Source organism: Panicum virgatum, chromosome 3K (assembly GCF_016808335.1).
Source record: "Panicum virgatum strain AP13 chromosome 3K, P.virgatum_v5, whole genome shotgun sequence".
Classification (NCBI taxonomy): Eukaryota; Viridiplantae; Streptophyta; class Magnoliopsida; order Poales; family Poaceae; genus Panicum; species Panicum virgatum.
Genome location: NC_053138.1, coordinates 32,849,999 through 32,876,833, shown reverse-complemented (window position 1 = coordinate 32,876,833; position 26,835 = coordinate 32,849,999). Strand labels below are relative to the sequence as shown.

Sequence of the window (26,835 nt, the reverse complement as noted above, 5' to 3'; positions counted from 1 at the left end):
ATTCTGGTTACATTTTTACAATGAGGGCCCACAATTAAACAACGTTAAATTGAGTTCAACGTTAGTTATGGGCACTAAAGTCTAACAATTCTTGTGGATTCTTTGCCACTAATATCATCTGTTTCTGTTTTCTTTTCCTTCTAGGATAATATGGAGCAGTGGTTCTCGAGTTCACAAAAGATATGTATCACCAAATACAGTCATTATGGTATGCTTGCTTTTATGTCATTGTTTCAAAAGAAATGATTTCTCAGATTTTTCACCTGTTTCTATTTGAAATTTTCTCACTTCACCCTTGTCTTTCGTGTTTGCTCTATAGCTACATATTTAACTGTTCTTGTGCATGTCCAAGCTGGTTTAACTGTTTTGAACTGTATACAGAAGTAGAATACCTTAAAACTAAGTAATACATGCTTTCCACCTTTTTTTGTTAAACATACAAGATTGTAGACGTGTGCCAGATTAAACTAGTTCAAACACAGAAAAAAATTAATCTCCTTTTTGTTAAACTAAATTTTAGGCTTCCTGGTGTCGGATGGATACAATCAGTGATGCCCTTCTATGTGTGCTGCAAGTTGATACTTTATCTCTATACAATGTAACTGGTGAGTTTACCCCATTGGTCTATCATGAGCCAGCTGATTAGTGTTGAAATTTCATGTATTTAATTTTGGAGGATTGTGATGTATGCATTTCATTTTGCAGGCGAAGTTGTTAGTATTCCACTACCATATGCCGTTTCATCAATATGGCCACTCCCCTTTGGTCTTCTGCTTCAGAAATCAACTGATGGAGGTCGTATGGTGTCATCCTCGAGTTCGCTGCTAAATGCAAGGGATTTAAATCGTCCTAACAAAGAATATGGATTGACTTACAATGTTTCGTGCCAAGCAAACACCATGGAGACAGACAGCAAAGCTAATGGAGCCATTATCTCATCACATCTCATTTTGAAACATCCACTTGAAGAGCCTCAGGTATATATTGTACAGCACCATCTTCATTTTTGCCTGGTAGTGGTGGCTTATCTTTTCGGTTTTTCCAACACTTGGTCAATGGTCAAGTGACTAACTTCTCTGCAGGTACATTGTTGGTATACAATTTCTGTTACTGGTTGTGCAATGTTGTTTGAACATTTTAGCAGGGCACCTGCCTGGTGCTGTTTTGATTTAATAACCAATTATCTATTTACAGGCAACATATTTTGAAGAAAAGGAAAAACTAACTATGATGAAAGATTTTGATGAAAAGACAATCTGGACAAGTGATACAATACCTCTAATGGCTTCATATCATAAAGGTCTGCATTTCACATTTCTCTACTTGTGCATTCTCTCTCTTCTGGTTTAATAAATTTACCCGTGGTATTCAGGGAAGTTTCAGCACTCTGTTTGGCAAATTGATGGTGCAAATTACCAGGAAGCAATGAATGAAAATACAATGCTACCTGTCTCATGTGATATTTCTTCACATAAATGTACATTCCGTAAGATATGGCAAGGGAAATGCCCCCAATCTGCTGCTAGTAAGGTTGCTCCATTCTAATCGTGTATTGTGTTATGCTTTTTTCTGTAGATATGCTTTGTTTTACTCAGCAGGCATGCTTAATAGCCTGAATTGCAATTTGTTCATCTGGCTGTACTCTATGTACTTAATGCAATGATACGTATCTCTCCTGTGTATTCGAGAGAAAAAATCGTAGGAATATCGTTTATTTACAGTTTCAACATATTCATATTCAAGGTGTGATAGACATATGATATTAAAAAAGTCTTTCTTTTCTCTCTGTTTCATCTTGTCATGTCCTTTACACTGGTAATGGTAGCAAAATATTTAATTCCAGTTATTACTTGAACTTGACTCTAACTATTCATGTCAGGTCTTCTTGGCAACTGATTTTGATGGATTGCCAATAATTTGCTTTTTACTGCATGAACAAAAAATATTGCTTGCTGTAAGGATTCAAGTTGATGATACCACTGAAGAAGCTTTTGGTGATATTAAGTCTCACATGAGCTGGAACATTCCTGCATTTGCTGCTGTGCCAGTTGTCGTGACTCGTCCAAGGTGATTGCTAAAGCGCATGGTTTTGGATCCCTAGTCTACTGCTGCTAATGTTGCTGTGCTTTATGCAGAGTGCGGGTTGGAGTCCTTCCCTTTACAGATATCCTCGTTCTGAGTTCGGACAATGATCTACTTCTCTATGTATGTTCCCTGTCGTTCAAAGTTCAGGTTGCGCCATTTGTTATTTTATTCTACAAATATGAATCTGAAGTCAGGTTCATGCTGTTTTTGTGAGGCCCTGATGATCCAACAGCCAGTCTGGATTGTCATTCAAAGCTCATGACTTTAGTTGTTTATCACGTGAAAAGAAGCCCTGGTTGCTCATAACTTAGTTGACCAGGAATCAATCTGATTAATTTCCACTGCACTATTAATTCAAACAGTTTTCTGTTAAGGTTGAAACATCAGTACCTTTAGATTGTTGTAGTGATCCTATAATTTCACTTTTGGAGCCCTTCCGATCTGAAGTGATTTTTGAATTGTTACTCAATAGTAGTCTTGTGGATGCTGTTGTGGGCTGTACCTACTCATGTAGAAGAGACCATGGCACCAACTACCCATGTGGGCATTGGCATGGACATAAGCTTTTATCTTAATTAGTTAAGAAGATTAGGGCTGGCCCATATGAAGGGGTGCAGGCACATTTTTTTTAACAAGAAACAAATCTAATGTTTGCCCCCATGGCATCTGTTGATCAGAGCCCCCCGTCTTGGCTGGAGCAAGTCCAGCTGAGTTGAGAGGGTGTGCGCCGCCATCTACCCCTTGAACCTCAGTTCATATTAAAGAACTGCACGACAACACATTTCGAATATTGCAAAAAAAAAACTTGACTTCAGACTTTATTGTTTGGTTATTTTGGTTGCTTTCTTATAAAGTTCACTGGCACTTCAGCTTAGATTTGTTCGAAGAGGACATAGGGGTGTAAATGGTGTGGATATTTTCCGTCCGATCGAAAGGGGTTGAATGGTGATTCGGATATCATTTTCAGATATCAGGACATTTTATCGAATACGAATTTCAGATAGTTTATTTGGATATCAGATTCGAATATAAGAAGAGTAGTATCCATTGGATATCGGATATTTTGTTGGATAATCCAGTTAGTCAAGTCGGATTTTATATTCTGATAGTTGTACTATATAAGATAAATACATTTACAAAAATCTAGTTTAATCTCTAAAAATTCACTTCAAATAGAAAAATACAAAACTAGTACCATTTTTTTAAAAAAATATAATATTCTATTGGTGCCCCACTTGGAGTTGGATCTTATTTATTTATAGTTTTTTAGTTCGAGGACTAAAATCGAACTCTGCCAATAGTTCCATGGTAAAAATAGACCAGTTCCATTTTAATAAAAAAACCCCAAAATATTTTCAGACTGGAAAGTGAAGTGAGCTACAAATTTCTATGCATTTTTTCTATATAGTCTTATTTGGATTCATCATTTTTAGTTAAACGTCCTTTAAAATAGTTGATTTCATTCGGTCCATGCATGTTGGCTTTTCGTTCAAGTATCATACAACCAAAGATATCTAAGACATATATTAATTTAGTGCTTTTTTTGTATCATCAGCTAGAATGTCGTGTAAACGAGTAGTCAAAAGACTCTTGGCTTCGTTTATCAGTGTATACTATTTTCTATGTAACTTGACTCGGTAGTGATATGTCATCTATTAATTCTTTCAGCACAAAATGGTTAGAATTTGGACTTGTGGAGTGGACAAACAATTACAACAAGTGTGATATGTATTGTTATTCCTTTGACACAATATCAGAGGAAACATTCGTGAGTCGTGACCGACATTGTCCGCATCCGACTTGTCCCATATTCGATATTTATTTATTTGTAACTGAGATTGTAGGAAGGAATAATTCAGTGTGTATTCCTCCAAATCCTAGAAGGGTGGGTATATAGTAGCTGTACATGAGCCTCTAGATGGGCCTTAACACCGGGCCATATGGGCCACTCACACATACACCAACACCCCCCCTTAGTCTGAACTACCGGCGCAGCGGAGTTCAAGACTGGACAACAAAGAAAGCACACAGGGCAAACCCCCTCCCCCCCGCAGCCACAACTAGCCACCTGCTACGTTGAGGCTGGAGCGAAACTCCGAGAAAGTCGAGGAGGGGAGACCCTTGGTGAAGATGTTAGCAAACTGGGAGGTGGTCGGGACATGGAGGACCCGAACATCGCCGATAGCGACCCTGTCGCGAACGAAGTGCAAGTCGATCTCCACATGCTTCGTCCGCTGATGCTGAACGGGGTTGATGGAGATATACACGGCGCTGACGTTGTCGCAGTACACGAGCGTGCTCTTGGCAAGCGGGCTATGGAGCTCCGCTAAGAGCTGTCGGAGCCAGGACGCCTCCGCCACGCCGTTAGCGACAGCACGGTACTCCGCCTCGGCACTGGAGCGAGAGACAACCGGCTGTCGCTTGGACGACCAGGAGACCAGGTTGCCGCCCAGGAAGACGGCATACCCGGAAGTGGAGTGGCGAGTGTCCGGACAGCCAGCCCAGTCAGCGTCGGTGTAGACAACCAGCTCAGCAGAGGGAGAGCGGTGAAGAACCAGGCCGAAGTCGACAGTGCCATGGACGTAGCGGAGGAGACGCTTCAGCGCAGCAAGATGTGACTCCCAGGGATCATGCATATGAAGGTAGACCTGCTGAACATCATATGTGAGGTCCGGCCTGGTGAAAGTGAGGTACTGCAAGGTTCCAGCAAGACTCCAGTAGATAGTAGGATCAACCACGGGATCACCCATATCAGCAGGCAGCTTCGCCTGAGTGTCGACAGGAGTGGAGCAGGGCTTGCAATCAGTCATCCCAGCCCGCTCCAGTATATCAAGTGCATACTGCCGCTGGTGAAGGAGAAGGCCAGAAGGGTGAGCCTCAACAGTAACACTCAAAAAGTGGTGGAGCTGACCAAGATCCTTCATAGCAAACTCCTGCTGCAGAGAGGAGATGACGCGCTGAAGCAACTGCTGACTGGAGGCTGTGAGCACAATGTCATCAACATAGAGCAGCAGGTAGGCAGTCTCATCCCCACGGCGGTAGATGAACAGAGAAGTGTTAGACTTGGCCTCGGTGAACCCCAATGTCAGCAAGAACGTGGCGAACCGAGAATACCAAGCCCGAGGAGCCTGCTTCAGACCATAGAGACTTGTTGAGCCGGCAGACCATGTCCGGACGATTGGAGTCCACAAATCCCGCTGGCTGAGAGCAGTAGACTGTCTCTGACAATGTGCCATTGAGAAACGCATTCTTCACATCTGTGGGCATAGTAGCCGGCTTCACCACTGGACTGAAGGTCTCATCATAGTCCACACCAGGCCACTGGGTGAAACCCTGGAGAACCTAACGAGCCTTGTAGCGCTTCAGTGTGCCATCAACCCGACGCATATGTGTCCAGATCCACTTGTCAGTGACCACATTGCAATCAGACAGATGCGGCACGAGGTCCCACGTTTGGTTGGCAAGAAGAGTTGTGTAATCCTCTTCCATCGCGCGACGCCAGTGAGGATTCGCCAGGGCGTCGCGGACAGAGGAGGGTAGCGAAGAGATCCGCGGCTCTCCCTCAGTGGCGGAGAGAGTCGCGGGCTGAGAAGCCATCCGCCGAGTCACCATGGGATGAATATGACGAGGGTCCCGATGGATGACTGGCGGGTGGTACACAGCCGGCTCGACTCGAGAGCGAGTCGGCGGAGGTGGCTGCGGCGACGGCTTCGGTGTACGTGGCGGTGGAGACTTCGGTGCCGGAGTTGGGTCCGGTGCCGGTGCTGGCACCGAATGACGCCGGTACACCTGCACCGGCTGGGCGTAGCGCGCAGGCGCCGTAGGAGGCACCGGGGCCACGTGTGGCGCGGTAGGAGACACCGGGGCCGCGCGTGGCACGACAGGAGGCCCTAGGGCCGCGCGTGGCGCGACAGCAGGCACCGGGGCCTCGCGTGGCGCAGCAGAGATCGGTGTACCAGGAAAACCTGCAGGGAAAGGACAGACAGATAAAGGTGGCTGAACCACCGGGTCAGGCGAGAACAGGGACTCCAACTCGGGGTCAGGGGAAGGTGTTGAGGAGTAGGGAAAATCCGACTCGTCAAACACAACGTGTCGGGAGATGAGGACCCGGCAAGAGGTGAGGTCAAAGCAGCGGTACCCCTTGTGGTCAGGGGAGTAACCAAGAAACACACACAGTGTCGAGCGGGGTGCCAGCTTGTGAGGAGCAGTGGTGGAGATGTTAGGATAACATGCACATCCGAAGACACGGAGGTGGTGTAGCGAGGAGGGGTACCGAAAAAAGCGTGGTGTGGAGTGGGGGCAGGGAAAGCAGAGGACGGAAGGCGGTTAAGCAAGTAGGTGGCAGTGTGGAGACTCTCAGCCCAGAAGCGGGAAGGCAGAGAGGCCTGGATCAGAAGGATGCGCATGACGTCGTTCGTCGTGCGAATCATCCTCTCAGCCTTGCCGTTCTGGGGAGAGGTATACGAACAAGACATACGCAGCTGAACACCCCGAGAGAGGAAGAAAGAACGGGTGGTGGAGTTGTCGATCTCACGCCCGTTGTCACAGTGGACGGCCTTAATGGTGAGGCCGAATTGAGTGGACACCTATGCAAAGAAGTGGAGGAGGGTGGGAAAGGTGTCAGACTTGGCGCGCAAAGGAAAAGTCCAAGAGTAGTGAGAGAAATCATCAACCCCCACCAGATAGTATTTATAACTAGAAATGCTGAGTACAGGAGAGGTCCACAGGTCACAGTGAACAAGATCAAAGGCATGCGTCGCATGCGAAAAAGAAGAAAAAGGAAGTCTAACATGACGACCTAACTGGCACGCATGACAGAGGTGCTCAGCAGGAGCCATAGTACAAGGAACATCGGTACTACGACTGAGCTGAGCAAAAACGTCGCGGCCGGGGTGACCAAGCCGGCAGTGCCAGGTGGTGGAAGACGGCGTCGCGGCAAAAGCAGCAGACGAAGAAGTCGAAGGCGGAGCAGCGGAAGCAGGAAGACGAAGGGTGTAAAGGGGCCCCGAGCTGTCACATCGGAGGAGCGGACGCCGGGAAGCCGAATCCTTCACAGTAAGACCAACAACAACAACAACATAGTCTTTTTTTTTCCAAGCAAATTGGGGTAGGCTAGAGATGAAACCCGAAAGAAATAAGTTCAAGGTTCAGGCACATTGATAGCTAGTCTCCAAGCGCTCCTATCCAAAACTATCTCTTTAGAGATATTTCAATCCTTAAGGTCTCTCTTAACCGACTCATCCCACGTCAGTTTAGGTCTACCTCTACCCCTCTTTACATTATCGACCCGCTCAAGAACCCCATTACGCACCGGCGCCTCAGGAGGCCTTCGTTGGACATGTCCAAACCATCTTAGCCGATGCTGGGTATGTTTCTCCTCAATTGGTGCCACCTCGACCCTATCCCGAATAACTTCGTTCCAGACTCTATCCCTCCTTGTGTGCCCGCAAAACCACCGCAACATCCGTATCTCTGCTACACAAAGTTGCTGGACATGTCGTCTTTTTGTAGGCCAACATTCATCGCCGTATAACATCGCCGGACGAATTGCTGTCCTATAGAATTTGCCTTTTAGCTTTTGTGACACCCTCTTGTCACAAAGGAAGCCAGAAGCTTGCCGCCATTTCAACCAGCCAGCTGAAATTCTATGCCTAACATCTTTATCAATGTCGCCATCCTTTTGTAGCACCGATCTTAAATACCGAAAAGTATCCTTCTGGACCACCACTTGCCCATCTAGACTAACGTCTCCCTCCTCATGCCTAGTCGCGCTGAAATCGCACATCATGTACTCGGTCTTGGTCCTACTAAGTCTGAACCCTTTCGACTCTAACGTGCGTCTCCACAGCTCTAACTTCCTATTAACCCCTGCCCTACTCTCGTCAACTAGCACCACATCATTAGCAAAGAGCATACACCAAGGGATCTCATCTTGTATATCCCTTGTGACCTCATCCATCACTAAAGCAAATAAATAAGGGCTCAATGCTGACCCCTGATGTAGGCCTATATTAATAAAAAAGTCAGTGGTGTTGCCATCACATGTCCGGACAAACGTCGTTGCATCCTTGTACAAATCCTTAATGAGGGTAATGTACTTAGTTGGGACTTTGTGCTTCTCCAAGGCCCACCACATGACATTTCTCGGTACTTTGTCATATGCCTTCTCAAGGTCAATGAAGACCATGTGCAAGTCCTTCTTCTGCTCTATATCTCTCCATCAATTGTCGTATTAAGAAAATCGTCTCCTTGGTTGACCTTCCAGGCATGAACCCAAATTGGTTTTGGGTCACACTTGTCACTCTTCTTAGGCGATGCTCGATAATCCTCTCCCAAAGCTTCATCGTATGGCTCATCAGCTTAATCCCACGGTAGTTAGTACAACTTTGAACATCGCCCTTGTTTTTGAAGATAGGTACTAATATACTTCTCCTCCATTCTTCCGGCATCTTGTTTGACCGAAAAATGAGATTAAAAAGCTTAGTTAACCATACTATTGCTCTATCTTCTAGGCATCTCCACACCTCAATGGGGATACCATCAGTGCCCATCGCTTTACCTTCCTTCATCCTCTTCAAAGCCTTCCCGATCTCTACCTCCTGAATTCTCCTCACAAAATGTCTGTTGGTATCGTCAAAAGAGTCATCTAACTCAAGGGTAGGGCCCTCACTCTCCCCATTAAACAACTTGTCGAAGTACTCTCTCCATCTATCCATGATTTCCTCATCCTTCACTAGCAGTCCATCTGTCTCATCCTTAATGCATTTGATTTGGTTGATGTCCTTTGTCTTCCGCTCGCGGATCCTAGCCATCCTATAAATGTCCTTCTCCCATTCTTTCGTGCCTAGCCGCTGATACAGGTCATCATACGTCTTACCCTTTGCTACACTCACAGCTCGATTTGCAACCCTCTTCGCTAATTTATAGCCCTCGATGTTGGCTGCACTTTTGTCAAGGTGGCGGCGCTTGAAACACTCCTTCTCCTTAATAGCCCTTTGCACCTCGTCATTCCTCCACCAGGTGTCTTTCCCCTCCTGTTTGCCTCCCCTACTCACTCCAAACACCTCTGATGCCACCTTTCGAACACATGTTGCCATCTTTAGCCACATGTCATCTGCGTCTTCTCCTTCCCAAGGCCCCTCACCTAGCATCCTTTCCTTAAACGCTTGTGCCGCTTACCCTCTAAGCTTCCACCACTTTGTTCTCGCAATCTTGGCATGTTTGTCCCGGTGGACACGTACCCGAAGACGAAAGTCCGCCACCACAAGCTTGTGTTGAGGGACAACACACTCCACAGGTATCACCTTACAATCTAAGCCACCACGTCTATCCTTCCTCCTAGCAAGGATAAAGTCGATCTGGTTCGAGTGTTGTCCACTACGAAACGTCACAAGATGAGATTCCCTCTTCTTAAATACGGTATTCGCTATCAACAAGTCGTAGGCTAACGCGAAGTTCAATACTTCTTCTCCCTCTTGACTCCTGCTACCATACCTAAAACCCCCGTGCACTCGCTCGAACCCTACATTAGTCGCACCCACATGGCCGTTGAGATCTCCTCCTTTGAAGAGTCTCTCGCTGGTAGGCACGGTACTAACCATGCTATCTAGATCTTCCCAGAACTGCATCTTGGTGCTCTCACTAAGGCCTACCTGAGGGGCATAGGCATTGATCACATTCAAAACCGAATCTCCACCTACCAACCGGATTAGGATAATCCGGTCGCCTTGCCTTCTAACCTCTACGACTCCATCCTTAAGGCTCCTATCAATCAAGATGCCTACCGAATCCTTCACAGTAAGACCAGAGGAGTCAAATTCGATGGAACAAGAATTATCAACAGTAAACTGGCGAATGGAAAGAAGATTATGAATCATTTGAGGAGCAACAAGAACATTGGAAAGACGGAAAGAATCAGGAGCAGAACCCACGACAGTGACAGAAAGACAAGACCCATCGTCAACTATGATGGAAGAAGGGCAAGAGGGTCGGACAGAAGAGAGGATATCGGCATCTGGTGTGGTGTGGAAGGAGGCACCCGAGTCGGCGATCCACTTGGTGCTGACCGGCGGTGTCAGCCCCATAGTGCTGAAGTCTGCGCCAGCGCGGCCTGGTCCCACCCCCCAGGCCAGGTCGGTGGTTGGCTGGGCTGAGCAGGTGGAGTCCAGGACGACGCGAACAGGAGAGCAGCACCGGGGAACATGGCCGCCGGCTGGAGCAGAGGACGAGCCCCCCGGGGACCCTGAAACGGCCACATCGAGATGCGCCCTGACCTTGGGTTGCTGAAGAATGGCCAGGGCGTGCCTCGGCCAGGGCGTACCTCCAGGGACAAGGGCAGGAGCGGGAGCCAGAGCCGGAGTCGGCGCGCCCCGACGGCCCCCACCAGCACCGCCACCGGTACCACCACCACCCCGTCCCCCCGCCGCCGACGTCCACGCCCCCCCATCTCCGGTCTGACCAGTGGGAGGAGCACCAAGGAGGGAGGTGGCAGGTGAGGCGGAGGAAGCCGGTGGAGCAGCCACGAGCGCGGTGGAGGTGGACAAGGACGATCCGGTCGCGAGACCCCTAGTGATCTCCTCGAGAACGAGGTCGTCCAGGACCTGCAGGAAGGAGGGGAAGGGCCTCTGGCTGGTGATCCATGTCCCCAGGACATTGAGCACCAAGAATCGATCGGGCACCAGACACCCGAGGTCGTGAAGAGCATCAGCCATGCCCTTCATCCTCCTGCAGAGGTCCCTCTGCCCCTCGAGTGCCAGCCAGGCCTGTCGCGCGGTGCCGCCGTGAGTCCTGACGCTGTCCTGAAGATCTAGAGAGATGGTCCCAAAGATCCAGGACATGGCGACGCTGTCGAGACGCAGTCAGACCATGCCCCGCGCCACGATCGGCGTGTCGAGGAGGACGTGGTCGTCGAGGGCGTAGCGGCAGAGGCCAAGGAGGACCTGGTCCCGCCAGCATCCGTAGGAGGACGTGGGGTCGAGGAGGACGGTGACCAGGGCTCTGATGTTCTGGACGCCGGCGGCCTGGAGGTGGAGCTAGGCGACCATGGGGTCGGTTAGGTCGAGCCGGGGTCCAGATCCAGAGGACGGGGCCTGATGGGAAGAAGAGGCGCCGTGCTCGGGGACGACGGGCTGCTGGCCGGAGGAAACACGGAAGTAGTGCTCCGCCTTGGCGACCCGGAGAGCGAGAGCATCGGCTTGGGGCCCCCGCGCCCGCAGCGGCGGCGGCGACGGTAGGGCCAGGCAGGGGCGCGACCAGGGCGGCGGCGGCAGGGCGGGGCCATGCGGCCGGGACGGGAGGAAGAGGACGGGGGGGGGGAGGGAGGTGGCGCCGGCGGCCAGCCGGCCATGGCGCCGTTGGCGGCGGCTGGAGGGTGGGAGGAGAGGAGAGAGAAGCCTAGGCAAATGATACCATGTAGGAAGGAATAATTCAGTGTGTATTCCTCCAAACGCTAGAAGGGTGGGTATATAGTAGCTGTACATGGGCCTCTAGATGAGCCTTAACACCGGGCCATATGGGCCACTCACACATACACCAACAGAGATAATCCACATTCGTACCTTTATTGCTGTATCTGATTCTGACTCTAAAGAAAAATATGAAACAAATATTATGTTAGTGATAATCTTTTGTATCTGATCCTTTTACACCCCTAAGCACTAGCACTTTCTGGTTTTACCGTTCTACTTCTTTTTGTCTTTCTCTTTGCATGATGTAAGTAATCATTGGTTTCTTTTAATATGTATAATGCAGTCTGGGAAGCAGTGCCTATGCAGATATACTCTCCCTACTGAATTGGGAAAGGGTTTCTTTTCTAATTGCGGCCTAAATTCTGTGATTTCAGATACTTATTCTGATCTGAAAATCACAAGCATAGCTGATGCTGTTGAAGGCTGCATAAATGTGACATGCAATAATGGTCTGGTAGGCTGTTCATGTACCTTGTCTTTAAATATCCTTATGGTTTAGAACTGTCTTTGTTTCTTTAATTTTGACAATTGATGTTACAAAAGGTGTAATGTCTTGGGGCTGTGTTTTGTCTCTTTGTTCTGCATCAGTTCTGTGTTTGTTGTGTTTGAAACTAAATAAAACATAGGAAAATCTTTCTGCATTATGTCTTTGGACTTGATGCGACCACAGTTTATGTGGTTTTGTTGCACTGTACAATGTGTGAATACAAATGCTATTGCTAATTTATATTTTTGCATGTTGGTTGAGTAATCAATTATTCTTTTACAATCATGAGTTTCATATGCGATCTTTTCTAGAAATATTAATCAAGTTATTTTGCTCAACTCTAAAAGAACTTAATGTTGTTAATGTTCTTTTCAACTGTGCTCCTTTCCTCACTGTAATTTCCAATTTTAGACTGCTTTGATATTTAACCTTCAGTTGATCTTATGGCACATTTTACTCATTTACTTTTTTTTCCCAGATGCTCAGATGTTCGTTGCGCAAAAATCCTTCCTCTTCTCTGGTTAGTGACTGCATAAATGCAATGGCAGAGGGCTTGCAGAGTTGCTTTTACAGTCATTTTGTTTCTCTTTTTTGGGGTGATAGTGATGCTACCTACCTATATTCAAACTCTCACGTGGATTCAGAATGGGAATATTTTAGTTATGAAATAAAAAGAATTTGTACAGAATATGGACAAACTTTGCCAACTAAGTCACCCATATTGCCAAGTAAAGCTTGGGACTTCCTGGTCAACAGCAAATACCATGCGCAATACTGCAAAAGGGCTCCAACCTCTTACAATTCACTTCTGCCTGTTTCATATGATACACACAAAACTATCTTTAATCCCCAGGATGAGCATAGTACAGATGTGTCATATTATATTCGTTTTATGAGAGAAACATTGGAGACATTGCATGCCCTATATGAGAACCTGAAGCTTAACATTTTGCGGAAAGAGTAAGTTCTGTTTCTTTCTTTTGTTTGAGGAAGTATTTTGTCGATATTCGTTTTTATCAAATGTTTGCGTGTTAGTTTGTTTCATACGGTAGATATCCACTAAGAAGTAAAACATTTGGTTAAATTTCTGATCATGTCCTTTCATCATGTATGATGTTCTTGAAAGTCGTAGTTTAATTCAAGGGTTAATTGGATCCATACCATTACAATTTTTGAAGTTATGAGATCTACCACTACAATTCACCTATGCTAAAACTTGCCATTATAATTCTTGGTCTACTTGATTCTTGCCATTTTCTACGTCTTTTGGGTGTCTAGGCCCATTGTCAGACCACTATACGCGTAAGCATCTTCCGTATGGACGAAAACACCCCTGCTGCATCTCTCTCTCCACTCCTTGACATGTGGGCCCCACAAGTCAGCTTCTACTTCAACCTCGAGCCATCCTCCACCATGCAGCCGCTTCGCGAGCTTCTTAGCATGCGGGCTGGCAATGCCTTTTGTTCTCGCGGCCACAGGCGCTGGAGCAGCCGCCAATGTCGGAGGCGGGCTTTGACGAGGGTGAAGGGCACCTCTTCCTTGGACTCCGCGAGCAACGCAATGGGCGCTCCCATTGGCGCAGACTCCCATCTTGGACGGGGACCGTCGCCACGATGCCGTCGTGGAAGGTCTCGAGATCCATGTTGGCCTTGTCGGACTCGATGATGCCGACGGCGATGCCCTTGTTGATGTGGTCGCCCTAGGCGGCGGACCGGAAGACGATCTTGCCCTCCGTCATGGTGGAGCTGAGTGCCGGCATGAAGATCTCCCAGATCTTGGCGCACACCACGATCCGCCTACGCCGCGGTTGCCTGTGCGCGCCCGCCGGCATTGCCGCGGCGTGGAGGCGCACGGAGCAGGGTGGAGGCGGAGAGCGCGAGGGGTGACGGGGCCGTCGCCATTGGAGAGGAGTATGGCTGGAGGTTGAAGGAGAAGCTGACTTGTGGGGCCCACATGTCAGCGAGTGGAGAGAGAGATGCAGCAGGAGCGTTTTGGTCCATATGGAAGATGTGTACGCTTATAGTGGTCTGACAGCGGGCCTAGACACCCAAAAGACGTAGAAAATGACAAGAATTAGGTAGACGAAGAATTGTAATGGCAAGTTTCAGAATAGGTGAATTGTAGCGGTAGATCTCATAACTTCGAAAATTGTAATGGCATGGATCCAATTAACTCTTAATTCAATTATCTGTAAAGATCTTCGTATGTTGACTCAGGAATGATCTGTAGGCTTTTGTTGTCTTATAGGAGTGTAGCTTTACACATACCAATAAACAGACTGCTGACTAGTTTCCTATTTATGGGTTGCTATGCTGACTGGTTTCCTCTCTGTGGTTTGCTACTAGCTGTCTTGCTAACATTCTGAATCTAAAAAGTGTTACTCCTACCTTAACAAAACAGTACTACCAACTAAAGTAATCCCAACATGTCCATTCTTTATTGCATGCTGCTATAGCATTCAATATATAAACAATCAAATAGTAATGAAATCCTTTAATATTTCGACTTTCTTCATGGTTCATGGGCAACTCGGTTCTCTTTGTGTAGATATTGTTAGATGCCAGCTAATGGCATAATAATTCCTTTCTAGCCTGTTAAATAGTATTCCCTCCGTTCCAAAATGTAAGTTTGTTTTGAATTTTCTAGATTCATATTGTTTGCTATGCACCTAGATATAACGTATGTCTAGGTACATAGCAAAACCTATGAACCTAGAAAAGTCAAACGACCTACATTTTGGAACGGAGGGAGTATGAATCAATGTTTCTGTCTTCCGAAAGGCATTTACAGCACCTGCAAGCATGACTTCACAGTGGTCTTGAATAGCTTGAGACATTTTGTACTTATACCAGTCTTATGTTTCTCTTATATTTATGGCCATATTTTAAACCAATCTTGCCCCTTCACTTTTTCAGGGATCTAGGATGTCTTGCTTCATTGTTATGTACAATTGCATCATCTCTGGGTGAACATACATATGTTGATTATTATTGCCGTGACTTTCCACTCAACTTGATTGAATTCCCTTCCCTAGCTTCAACTTCTTTAAGAACTCCGCCTTCTCTGTTTCGCTGGTTTGAATACTGTCTACATTATGGTTGTGACTCAGCGAAGCTGGAAGACATTCCTACTTTAATGCGCAAACAGAAAGTTTCTGCTTTGAGTTGGGGTAGGAAGGTGGCGTCATTTTATAGTTTGTTGTTAGGAGCAGAAAGGAAAGGGAAAAAACTATCTTCAGGTTTGTATTGTGAGGTTGCCAGTGGTTCAGCCAGAAACATCGAGGAACTAACTGTTCTGGCTATGGTTGCTGAAAAATTTGGTCGTCAGCAGTTGGACTTGTTACCAGTTGGTGTATCTCTTGTGCTTCGCCATGTGAGCCACCTTTCTATTATACATCTTGATATGCTGCAAGTGAATTTTTCTTGAGACATGGTTTCATATTACAGGCACTGGACAAATGTCGTGACTCTCCTCCTGATGATTGGCCTGCCACAGCTTATGTTCTTGTTGGCAGGGAAGATCTAGCTATGGCAAAGATGGGGTCAGCTAGGAAAGACAACGGGTTGTGGAACAATGATAATTTGACATTAATGTCAGTCCCTTATATGCTACATCTGCAACCTGTAACCATAACAACAACTGCATCTGACATCCCTATATCAGAAGTTTTGAATTCTGAAGATTCCGATTCTGTCTATAAACCTATTGAGGATGGCATGGAACATATCTTCACTTCAACTACACAACTAAGATTTGGTCATGATTTGCGCTTGAATGAGGTTTGTTGTGTCCATAGACATGAATTTGCAATTGCATTGCTATTTGCTTTGCATTTTAATTCTTACTTCCAAATATGTTGGGTTGTAAACTGCTACATGTTTTTGATAGTTCACATGATGGCGATTGTAATGCACAACTAGTTAATTGTGGGGGCCAACTGTTGGTTATATGTTATGTACTGTTGGAGTATATTGAGCCAATGTGTATAGAGGCCCATCTAGAGGCCCATGTGTAGGTATTATATATACCCACCCTTCTAGGGTTGGAAGAATACAGAAATTATTCTCTCCATTATGGTATCAATAGCCTAGGGTTAGGTCTCCTCTTTCCCTCTTCCCTCTCCTACCCAGCCCGCCGCCGCCGCCGGCCGCCGGCCCCTCCTCTCCCCTCCCCTCCTCTCTCTTCCTTCCCTTCCCTCCCCTCCTCCTCCCCTGCACCGGCCGTGTGGCCCGCAGCCGCTTGGCCCGTCGCCTTGCCCTCTGTTCCGGCCATGCGGCCCGGATCCGCCGCCTGGCCTCGATCCGCCGCCGCCGGGACTCTTGCTCCGGTCGTGGGGCCCGGATCCGCCGCTGCCGGGGCCTCTGCTCCGGCCGTGAGGCTCGGATCCGCCGCCGCCGGGTCCTCTGCTCCGGCCGTGGGGCGCGGATCCGCGGCCCACGGCCGGGACCTCTGCCACGGCTGCTTCTGCCCTGGCGGCCCTTGCGCCCGCAGCTGCTGACGCCGCAGTAGGGGCCGCCACCGGGGGAGCTGCGGGCGCAGCTGCCCAGCAGGCCGCCGAGCAGCAGGCCACGGCCCAGCAGGCTGCCGAGGCTGCCCAGCAGGGCCCCCTGCCCGACGCAGCCTCTGCTGGCGCGGGTACGGGGGCTGCAGGGCCTCCGGCCGCCGCGCAGGTCGTCGCGCAGGCCGCCTCGCAGGACGACCACCGCGCCGCCGTCGCCACCGGGAAGCAGCCCGCCGCCGCCGATCCCACGTGGCCCGAGCTCGGGATGCCTCCCGTGGATGTGCCGCTGTCCGCAGCCGCCTTCCGTGGGCAGCAGGCCGACGCTGCTCTCGCCGTGGCCCTCCTCGCCGCCAAGTCGGAGGCTTCGGCGGCCCAGGAGCGGGTCCGCGTGGCTGCCATCGCTTGGGAGCGTGAGCGCGCCACGGCCGACGCCCTCGCTCTCCGGGTCGCCGAGGCGGAGCACTTCCTCCTTGTCTCCGGCCAGCTGCCCGTCGACCCCGAGCACGGCGTCTCTTCCTCCCGCCAGCTGGATCTGGAGCCCGGTACGACCCGGCCGACCCCATGTTCGCTTCCAGGCGGCCGGCGTCCAGAACTTCATGGCCTTGGTCTCCGTCCTCCTCCGGCCGCTGGCGGGACCAGGTCCTCACCCTTCGCCGCTACGCCCTCGACGACCACGTCCTCGTCGACTCGCCGATCGAGGCGCGCGACGTGGCGTGGCTGCACCTCGACAGCGTCCCCCTGTCCTGGATCTTCGGGACCATATCCCTAGATCTTCAGGACCTCGTCCGGACCCACAGCGGCATCGCGCGGCAGGCCTGGGTGGTGCTTGAGGGGCAGTTCCTCGGCAACGCCGAGTACCGCGCCCTCCAGCTCGACGCCACCTTCCGCACCTTCGTGCAGGGGGACCTTTCCGTCGGTGAGTACTGCCGGCGGATGAAGAGCATGGTAGATGCTCTTCCCGACCTCGGGGATTCGGTGTCCGATCGGGTCTTGGTGCTCAATGTCCTGCGGGGTCTGAGCAGCAGCTACGACCACCTGAAGGGCTGGATCGCCCGTCAGAGGCCCTTCCCCACCTTCCTGCAGGTCCGGGACGACCTCGAGGAGATCACCAGGGGTCTCGCGCCTGAATCGTCCTCGCCCACCCCCGCCGCGCTCGTTGCTACTCCACCGACCTCCTCCGCTGCTCCTGCCAGGCTGCCACCTCCCTGCTCGGTGCTGCTCTCGCCGGGCAGACCGGAGGGGGGGCGTGGACGTCGCCGGCGGCGGCGGGGGGGGGGGGGGGGGGGGGGGACGTGGTGGCACTGGTGGCCCTGCTTCTGGGGGTACTGGTACCGGTGGGGGCCGTCGGGGCGCACCGACTCCGGCCCCGGCTCCCGCTGCTTCTGCCCCTGCCCCTGGAGGTATGCCCTGGCCATCCTTAAACAACCCATGGTTATGGCGCATCTCGATGTGGCCGTTCCAATGTCCGGAAGGGGGGCCTCGTCCTCAGCTACAGCCGGCGGCCATGTTCACTGGCGCAGCTCCTTTCTTCGCGCCGTCCTGGACTCCGCCCGCTCAACACAGCCAGCAGCCGACCTGGCCTGGGGGGTGGGACCAGGCCGCACTGGCGCAGTCCTTCAGCACCATGGGACTGATGCCGCCGGCCAGCACCGAGTGGATCGCCGACTCGGGTGCCTCGTTCCACACCACTCCAGATGCTGATATCCTCTCTTCTGTTCGACTCCCACACCTTTCTTGTCCTTCTTCTATCATGGTTGGTGATGTGTCTTGCCTTCCTGTCACCGCAGTGGGTTCTGCTCCGCGTCTTCCTAATGTTCTTGTTGCTCCTCAAATGGTTCACAACCTTCTTTCTATTCGTCAGTTTACTGCTGACAATTCATGTTCTATCGAATTTGACTCCTCTGGTCTTACTGTGAAGGATTCGGCTTCCCGGCGTCCGCTCCTCCGATGTGACAGCTCGGGGCCCCTTTACATTCTTCGGCTTCCTGCTTCCGCTGCCTCGCCTTCGGCTTCTTCGTCTGCTGCTTTTGCTATGACGCCTTCTTCCACCACCTGGCACCGCCGGCTTGGTCACCCCGGCCGCGACGTTTTGGCTCAGCTCAGCCGTAGTACCGATGCTCCATGTACTAAGGCTCCTGCTGAGCACCTCTGTCATGCGTGCCAGTTAGGTCGTCATGTTAGACTTTCGTTTTCTTCTTCTTCGCATGCTGCGCATGCTTTTGATCTGATTCACTGTGACCTGTGGACATCTCTTGTACTCAGCATGTCTGGTTATAAATATTATCTGGTCATTGTTGATGATTTTTCTCATTACTCTTAGAATTTTCCTTTGCGCGCCAAGTCTGAGACCTTCCCCACCCTCCTCCACTTCTTTGCCTGGGTGTCCACTCAGTTCGGCCTCACAGTTAATGCCGTCCAGTGTGACAACGGGCGGGAGTTCGATAACTCCACCTCTCGGTTCTTCTTTCTGTCTCGGGGTGTTCAGCTGCGTATGTCTTGTCCGTATACCTCTCCTCAGAACGGCAAGGCTGAGCGGATGATTCGCACGACGAACGACGTCGTGCGCACCCTTCTGATCCAGGCTTCTCTGCCCCCGCGCTTCTGGGCTGAGCCTTCACACCGCCACCTACCTGCTCAACCGCCTTCCGTCCACTGCTTCTTCTGCTCCCACTCCACACCACGCTCTCTTCGGTACCCCTCCTCGCTACGACCATCTTCGGGTATTCGGGTGTGCGTGTTACCCTAACACCTCCGCCACCGCTTCTCACAAGCTGGCGCCCCGCTCGACTCGTTGTGTGTTCCTTGGGTACTCCCCTGACCACAAGGGGTACCGATGCTTTGACCGCACCTCTCGCCGCGTTCTGATCTCCCGACACGTCGTCTTTGACGAGTCGGATTTCCCCTACTCTACCTCCTCTATACCTTCTCCTGACAACGAGCTGGAGTCTTTGTTTCCGACTGACTCAGTGGTTCAGCCACCGTTACCTGTCTGTCCTTTTCTTGTAGGTTTTCCCGGCACGTCGGCACCATTTCCGGTGATCCCTGTTGCGCCGAGCACGGCCCCGGTGCCCGCGGTCGCGCCACGCGCGGTTCCCGGACCTCCGGTCGGGCCGCGCGCGGACCCGGTGTCTCCCGCTGCGCCATGCGCGGCCCCGGTGACTTCACCTGCACCTGCGCGGTACGCTCAGCCGGTACAGGTGTACCGGCATCGCTCGGCGCCGACCCCGACACCGCAGCGGTACGCTGAGCCGGTGCAGGTGTACCGGCGTCGTTCGGCGCCGACACTGGCGCCGCCTCCTGCTCCGGAGGCTCCTACGACGCCGATGCCGGAGCCGTCACCACCGCCGCCTCCTCCGGCTCCCTCTCGAGCCGAGTCGGAGGTGTACCACCCGCCTGTCATCCATCGGGATCCTCGGCATATCCATCCCATGGTGACTCGGCGGATGACGTCTCAGGCCGCGACTCTCTCCGCCACAGAGGGAGAGCCGCGGGTCTCTACAGTACCCTCCTCTGTCCGCGACGCCTTGGCGGATCCTCACTGGCGTCGCGCGATGGAAGAGGAGTACGCGACTCTTCTTGCCAACCAGACGTGGGACCTCGTGTCGCGTTCGTCTGGTTGCAATGTGGTGACTGGCAAGTGGATCTGGACGCATAAGAGTCGGGCTGATGGCAAACTGGAGCGCTACAAGGCTCGCTGGGTTCTCCGGGGGTTCACTCAGCGGCCTGGTGTGGACTATGATGAGACCTTCAGCCCGGTCGTGAAGCCCGCTACGGTGCGCACGGTCCTCTCGCTTGCGCTCTCGCGCTCTTGGCCTGTGCACCAGCTGGACGTGAAGAATGCGTTTCTTCATGGCACCTTGTCAGAGACTGTCTACTGCTCTCAGCCAGCGGGATTTGTGGACTCGAGTCGTCCGGATATGGTCTGCCGGCTCAACAAGTCTCTATGGATTGAAGCAGGCTCCTCGGGCTTGGTACTCTCGGTTCGCCACGTTCTTGCTGATATTGGGGTTCTCCGAGGCCAAGTCTGACACGTCTCTCTTCGTCTACCGCCGTGGGGATGAGACTGCCTATCTGCTGCTATACGTCGACGACATTGTGCTCACAGCCTCCAGTCAGCAGTTACTTCACTGTGTCAGCTCCACCACTTCTTGGGCGTCACTGTTGAGCCTCGCCCGTCTGGTCTTCTCCTTCACCAGCGGCAGTACGCCCTCGATATCCTGGAGCGGGCTGGGATGACTGATTGCAATCCCTGCTCCACTCCTGTCGACACTCAGGCGAAGTTGTCTGCTGATCTGGCTGATCCGGTGGCTGATCCTACTGCCTACCGGAGTCTGGCCGGCGCTTTGCAGTACCTCACCTTCACTAGGCCGGATCTCACCTACGCTGTTCAGCAGGTCTGTCTCCATATGCATGATCCCCGGGAGTCACACCTTGCTGCGCTGAAGCATCTCCTCCGGTATGTCCGTGGCACTGTGGACCTCGGCCTGGTGCTTCACCGCTCGTCCTCTGCTGAGCTGGTGGTCTACACCGACGCTGACTGGGCTGGCTGCTCGGGCACTCGTCGCTCCACTTCCGGCTACGCCGTCTTCCTGGGCGGCAACCTGGTCTCCTGGTCGTCCAAGCGGCAGCCGGTTGTCTCCCGCTCCAGTGCCGAGGCGGAGTACCGGGCTGTCGCTAACGGCGTGGCGGAGGCGTCCTGGCTACGACAGCTCTTGGCGGAGCTTCACAGCCCGCTCGCCAAGAGCACGCTCGTCTACTGCGACAACGGCAGCGCCGTGTATCTCTCCACCAACCCCGTCCAGCATCAGCGGACGAAGCACGTGGAGATCGACCTACACTTCGTGCGCGACAGAGTCGCCATCGGCGATGTTCGGGTACTCCATGTCCCGACTACATCCCAGTTTGCTGACATCTTCACCAAGGGGCTGCCCTCGTTGACCTTCTCGGAGTTTCGATCCAGCCTCAACGTACCCGGTGGCTAGTTGTGGCTGCCGGGGGGGGTATTAGCCCTTTTGTACTCTACTTGTACTCTCATCTTGTCCAGTCTTGAACACCGCTGCGTCGGTTGTTCAGACTGCGGGGGGGTGTTGGAGTATATTGAGCCCATGTGTATAGAGGCCCATCTAGAGACCCATGTGTAGGTATTATATACCCACCCTTCTAGGGTTGGAAGAATACAGAAATTATTCTCTCCATTATGTACGAGGCACCTGTTGAACCTAATATACAACCCAATGAACCTATTTCATATCTCTTGGCTTATCTATTCTTGCATCAGATTATCTATTCTCTTGGTTACATTGCAACATAAACTTATGTTCATCTCAAAGACCAAGTTTTTACTCAATTACAATTGTTAGGAATCTCAATGCTTTGCTTGTTACACTAAGTTAATGAGTTTTACCAGATCAAAACAGCTACAATTTGTAAACTTGTTCTGACACTTCAATTAAAAAGACTATCAAAATGGATGTAGTTGCCGATGCAAAATAACCTTATTGTAGTTGCCACCACTGTAATAAACCCATATTGCTCTTTTATGTAAATGATATGATGCGAGTCTTTTTCTTTATCTGTATAGTTTTATGTTTCATACATTTACGAAACAGGAACACTACGTGGCTTGTGTAAGTCACATTAGTCTTCTTTAATCTTATTTCATGCCCGATATGTCTGCTTATAATTCTGTCATATTCTTTTGATTAGGTTAGACGCCTCTTATGCTCAGCAAGACCTGTGGCCATACAAACACCTACTAATCCTAGCGTGTCAGATCAAGACCTACAACAGGTTACTGTTTTTTCTTGCTTCTTTGCTTGCAGGTATTAAGCTATTACATAAACACAAACAAGCCATAGCTGAACTTCGAAGTACCTAATTCCTGCTTCTTGTGCCACCAGCATTTTCTTGATCTTTTTAATATTTTCCTGTGCACTTAGTTTTGAACATATCCTTTGGGAAGTTGTTTCATTCTATTAAATATATCACTAATATGAGTTAATGAGGAACAATCATTTTAATCAGGGTATCTTTTTCATTACTTTTTCTGGATTTCACTGATCATAAACTCCCCTTGTTGCTCAAATTTTCCCTTGTATTTTAGCAACAATTATGGAATTTTGCACAAAGGACAACTGCTTTACCTTTTGGACGTGGGGCTTTTACCTTAGCTACAACTTATACTTTGTTGACAGAGGTATGAGTCCATACTATAATGTCATGATAGCCTTGATGGTTGATGTTGGTTTTTTGTCAATGTTTCATACAGCAGGCACCTTCATTTCTTCCTACCTTAGAACTATTTCCTTACACTGCAGGTTCTGGTGTTCCCAAAGCTTGTTTTGGCTGGTCGATTGCCCGCACAGCAGAACGCAACAGTAATCCTTTTCCTTTTGTAGTTTCAACACCGTTTTCTTCATTCTCTTTTGCAATGTCTAGGATATCACTTGAGAGAATAGTACCATAGAATAAATAAGTTCAAGTTTTTTGTTGTATTGATTCAGCACTCAGCAGTAATGATTGACTACTTTGGCTACCTCATCTTGTGTAATTAGTATTCGCAAACTAAAAATTGTGAAGTTCTGAAAGATGACTATTTGTGTATAGAAAGTAGAATAGCAAACCTTGCTACTATTGTGATATTAATTAAGTAGAATTTCTAAACTTTTGGCCTTTCGGGAGCATATGGTAGCTCTAGTTCTTACTTCTATCTTTTTCCTCACTGTATTTCATACAGGTTAATCTTGACCTAAGTAGTAGAAGTGTCTCAGAATTCAAATCTTGGGCTGAGTTTCATAATGGTGTAGCTGCTGGCCTGAGGCTTGCCCCTTTTCCGGTAACACAAGATAAAAAGTCTATTACAACTGTAGCAAAATTTGGAGTTCACTAACTCTGGCAGATAGTTTTCTCTTATTTGTTGTTTTCCTGTAGCTGCAAGTGGAGCTTACTATATTGCTTTTTTGCAGGAGAAAATGTTGAGAACTTGGATACAATACAATAGACCTTCTGAACCAAATTTTACTCATGCTGGTCTGCTTCTAGCATTTGGCTTGCATGAGCATCTAAGAGTTTTAACCATGACTGATGCTTATCGATATCTCTCACAGGTGATCTTATTGTTATTCTTTGGTTATCTGTGGCACGGGCTTGTGTTCTAGGTTTATGATAGAGGTAAAAATAGTTGATGGGAGGGAGGGCCCATAAGAAAATAAGAACTAACATAGACTTATCTCAATGATGGGAAATTATATTCAAGGTAACTGAATAACTAAGAGTAATAGGAGATAAAGGCTCATCTCAAGGACTGGGTGAATGGTGGGGTGTTGTCATAGCTACAGTTCATGGCACGCCCAGAGTAGGTATGGGCACACGTTCAGTCCTTCCACAGGAAAATAATTGACGTCACTAATTTGTTTGCTCATGCGTTTTTTTTACCAAAACCCTTTAAATTATTCAATCTCTAGTACTTTTATGTAGCATTCTGGTTTTTCTTTCTCGAACACGCAGGAGAGCTGCGTATCTTTGTATTTTTTTTTCTCGAACGCGCAGGAGAGCTGTGCATCAATATATTAAGAAGAAAAAGGGGGGGGGGAGAACCCCTAAAACAGAAAAAAAGTTACAGGGTTAAAGGGTCTGAACCACACCCTGAAGGACACACTAAAATTGTCTTTCTAAGAAAAGGAGAAAAGAGTAGGACCAGACCACCAGACTAGAACAAGTAGGAAGCACGAAGCAGGAGCTAGGGCAAGGAGATAGGAAACTCCTTGGGCCCCTGCTACAGACCACTGCTGAGCTGCTTCTCTAAAAGCAGAAATGACACAGGACAGATCAGGGGATCCTCCATAAAAAACACAGTAGTTGCGGTGCTTCCAAACTAACCAAGCTCCGAGAATAATGATGGAGTTAACTCCTTTTTTAACTTGACCAGAAAACCTGTTGCTTGCCCCAGCCCACCACTCCATAAAATCCTGGTTATCCAGCTGTGGAGCAACAGTTTGCAAACCAAACAACTGCAGAATGCTGAACCAAAAATGTCTGGTGAAGACACAGGAAACCAGTAGGTGTCTATTGTTTCTCCCACCTGGTCACAAAGTGGGCATTTTGGAGGGTGAGTAAGGCCTCGTCGTGCAAGTCTATCAGCTGTCCAGCACCTATCGTCAGCCACTGTCCACATAAAAAACTTGCATTTCCCTGGGGCCCAACTCTTCCAAATTCTTTCCCAAGGACTGAATTGAGTGGCCCCAATAAACAAAGCCTCATAAGCTGATTTGGTGGAGTATTGGCCAGAATTTGTGAATTTCCAAATATGTGTATCTTCTACCTTCGGGCGTATCTTTGCATTACGAGAGAAAAAATAGTCCAATACAAGACTACACTTCCCACCTTGGACCAGGGCGGGAGATGTTTAGAAAATAAAAAAGGTCTGTTACAAGAAACACAAGTCAAAAGGACCAGACCACAAGACCAGACAGCATTCTGTTTGCAACTTGTTAGGAGAATGCCACTGCGCTATTTTGAGTAAATTTTGCAAAATTACAGATTGTGTATACAAGTTATCACAAAACTATAGATTTAAGAAGTTATATCACATAACTACAGATTCAGCATGGCATAGTATCACAAAATTATGTAATTAAGAATTTGTATTTCGTTACAAAACTACAAATCTAGCATGTCATAGTGTCACAAACTACACCACAAAACTACAGGTTTCACTCATCTAAAATCTATAGTTCTGTGATACATTGATGGATTAAATATGTAGTTTTGAGATACATGTTCTTAAACCTGTAGTTTGGCATTGACTTTGACAAGCAATCTGTAGTTTCGTGGAATTTCTCATTTTCAGTAAGAGCAAGTATGTATTTGTTGTTATATATTTTTGTATAATTTGGACTAATTGTCTGAGTGCAGGAGCATGATATAACAACACTTGGTTTATTGCTTGGTTTGGCAGCATCTCATAGGGGAACAATGGATCCTGCAATATCTAAGGTATTAACTTCAGTACGTGGATGTGTAGATACGCTGTTATTATGTGGGTTTAATTATCATGTTTAGAAGTGAACTTGTGGACAAGTTCAGGGAACTGTTATTGAAAGTCTTGTTCCCCGTACCCAATCTGGCCTCTTTTGGGGAATTTGATCCATTTTCTCTGTAAATAATGTCGTTTTGCTGTAGCACCTACCTCCCTGTTTGGTGCTTGTAGCTCCAATCCTGTTTGAAAAGATTATGGGTTCAAATCACCTTCCTAAGAGGAACTAGATTTGCAGAGGATAAACAGCTCATATTTGTATGATCTTTTTTATGGATTCTTGTCTGATTTCACGTTATTTCACTTAATCCCTCCTTTCCATAATACAGGGCCCCATTCTCCTGTGAAATTGTTTCTGAAAATAAGGCCCCTGGCACGAACTGAGTCTAGCTAATGAGACATTTCAACCTTGCACCCCCTACCTAAGGCACTACCGCACTACCTATAATCATTTTTCACCATTGTGGGTCCATCTTTCCACCTTTTCTCCTGTCTAAGGTGGCCCAATATCATGAAATGAAGTACCTTAGTTATTTAGCATATTGCAAAAACTGCACATAAATATACTCTTTACGTGTTTTTGTTCTGCCATGCCATTATTGCACTTTGAATTTTGTGATTTCCAGATATTCTGCTCCATTGCAACTTGAAATGACTGTGGCTTTATACTTTACAGATGCTCTACTTTCATGTTCCTTCTCGGCATCCATCTTCTACGCCAGAGTTGGAATTACCAACTCTTCTACAGGTAACACTGCAGTAGGCTACTGCTTTATTGCATGTTTTTCCTTCTAGCCTAATAACTTTGAACATGTCATACTTAATTTAGAAGCCTGTTCCTGTGTTTATGAGATTTTTACTCTGGAGTTGCTATATGACACCTGGGTGTTGGCTTGAACTACTCACAGGTTACATGAACAAACTTTGGAAATGAAACAAAAGGTGCTTAGTATTTACTTTATGGATGTTTGTTTTTTGTTGTATTATACTACCCTGGTTTTGTACATCATGAGTTTCAGAATTGAATTAATAAAGCCTGTACTGTGGCTTGCTGCTTTATATTGCTCTTCTTATAGATTCTCACATTGTTTCTCTAGTTCATCTCTACATAGTGATTTATAAACCCTGATAAAAAATGGCTACTCCATTATCAGCTGCTCTGTTGTGTCATCTTGAGCAATGTCCTACTTAAGCTGATTAATTAAATGCTATAAGCAGACAAATATTACACATCAATTATTCCATAAATTTTCTATGTGTT

The 26,835-nt window shown here is 48.6% G+C and overlaps 1 protein-coding gene across 8 annotated transcripts in view; it reads left to right on the top strand.

The window, feature by feature from the left end:
* LOC120699034 (anaphase-promoting complex subunit 1-like) overlaps window positions 1–26,835 on the top strand; it is a 46,011-nt gene that overhangs the window by 1,166 nt on the left and 18,010 nt on the right. For 3 of the 8 annotated variants that reach the window (XM_039982888.1, XM_039982889.1, XM_039982886.1), the window contains exons 2-19: window positions 145–208; window positions 521–605; window positions 706–977; window positions 1,195–1,300; window positions 1,373–1,530; window positions 1,880–2,067; window positions 2,136–2,205; window positions 11,836–12,006; window positions 12,518–12,999; window positions 14,955–15,411; window positions 15,486–15,818; window positions 22,247–22,330; window positions 22,644–22,736; window positions 22,858–22,917; window positions 23,277–23,375; window positions 23,506–23,646; window positions 25,454–25,534; window positions 26,251–26,322. In XM_039982888.1, coding sequence (XP_039838822.1) covers window positions 145–208; window positions 521–605; window positions 706–977; window positions 1,195–1,300; window positions 1,373–1,530; window positions 1,880–2,067; window positions 2,136–2,205; window positions 11,836–12,006; window positions 12,518–12,999; window positions 14,955–15,411; window positions 15,486–15,818; window positions 22,247–22,330; window positions 22,644–22,736; window positions 22,858–22,917; window positions 23,277–23,375; window positions 23,506–23,646; window positions 25,454–25,534; window positions 26,251–26,322 — 3,016 coding nt within the window. Of the gene's footprint in view, window positions 1–144; window positions 209–520; window positions 606–705; window positions 978–1,194; window positions 1,301–1,372; window positions 1,531–1,879; window positions 2,068–2,135; window positions 2,206–11,835; window positions 12,007–12,517; window positions 13,000–14,954; window positions 15,412–15,485; window positions 15,819–22,246; window positions 22,331–22,643; window positions 22,737–22,857; window positions 22,918–23,276; window positions 23,376–23,505; window positions 23,647–25,453; window positions 25,535–26,250; window positions 26,323–26,835 lie in introns of those variants that run through there. The other 5 variants (XM_039982892.1, XM_039982891.1, XM_039982893.1 and 2 more) reach the window with 4 other exon arrangements.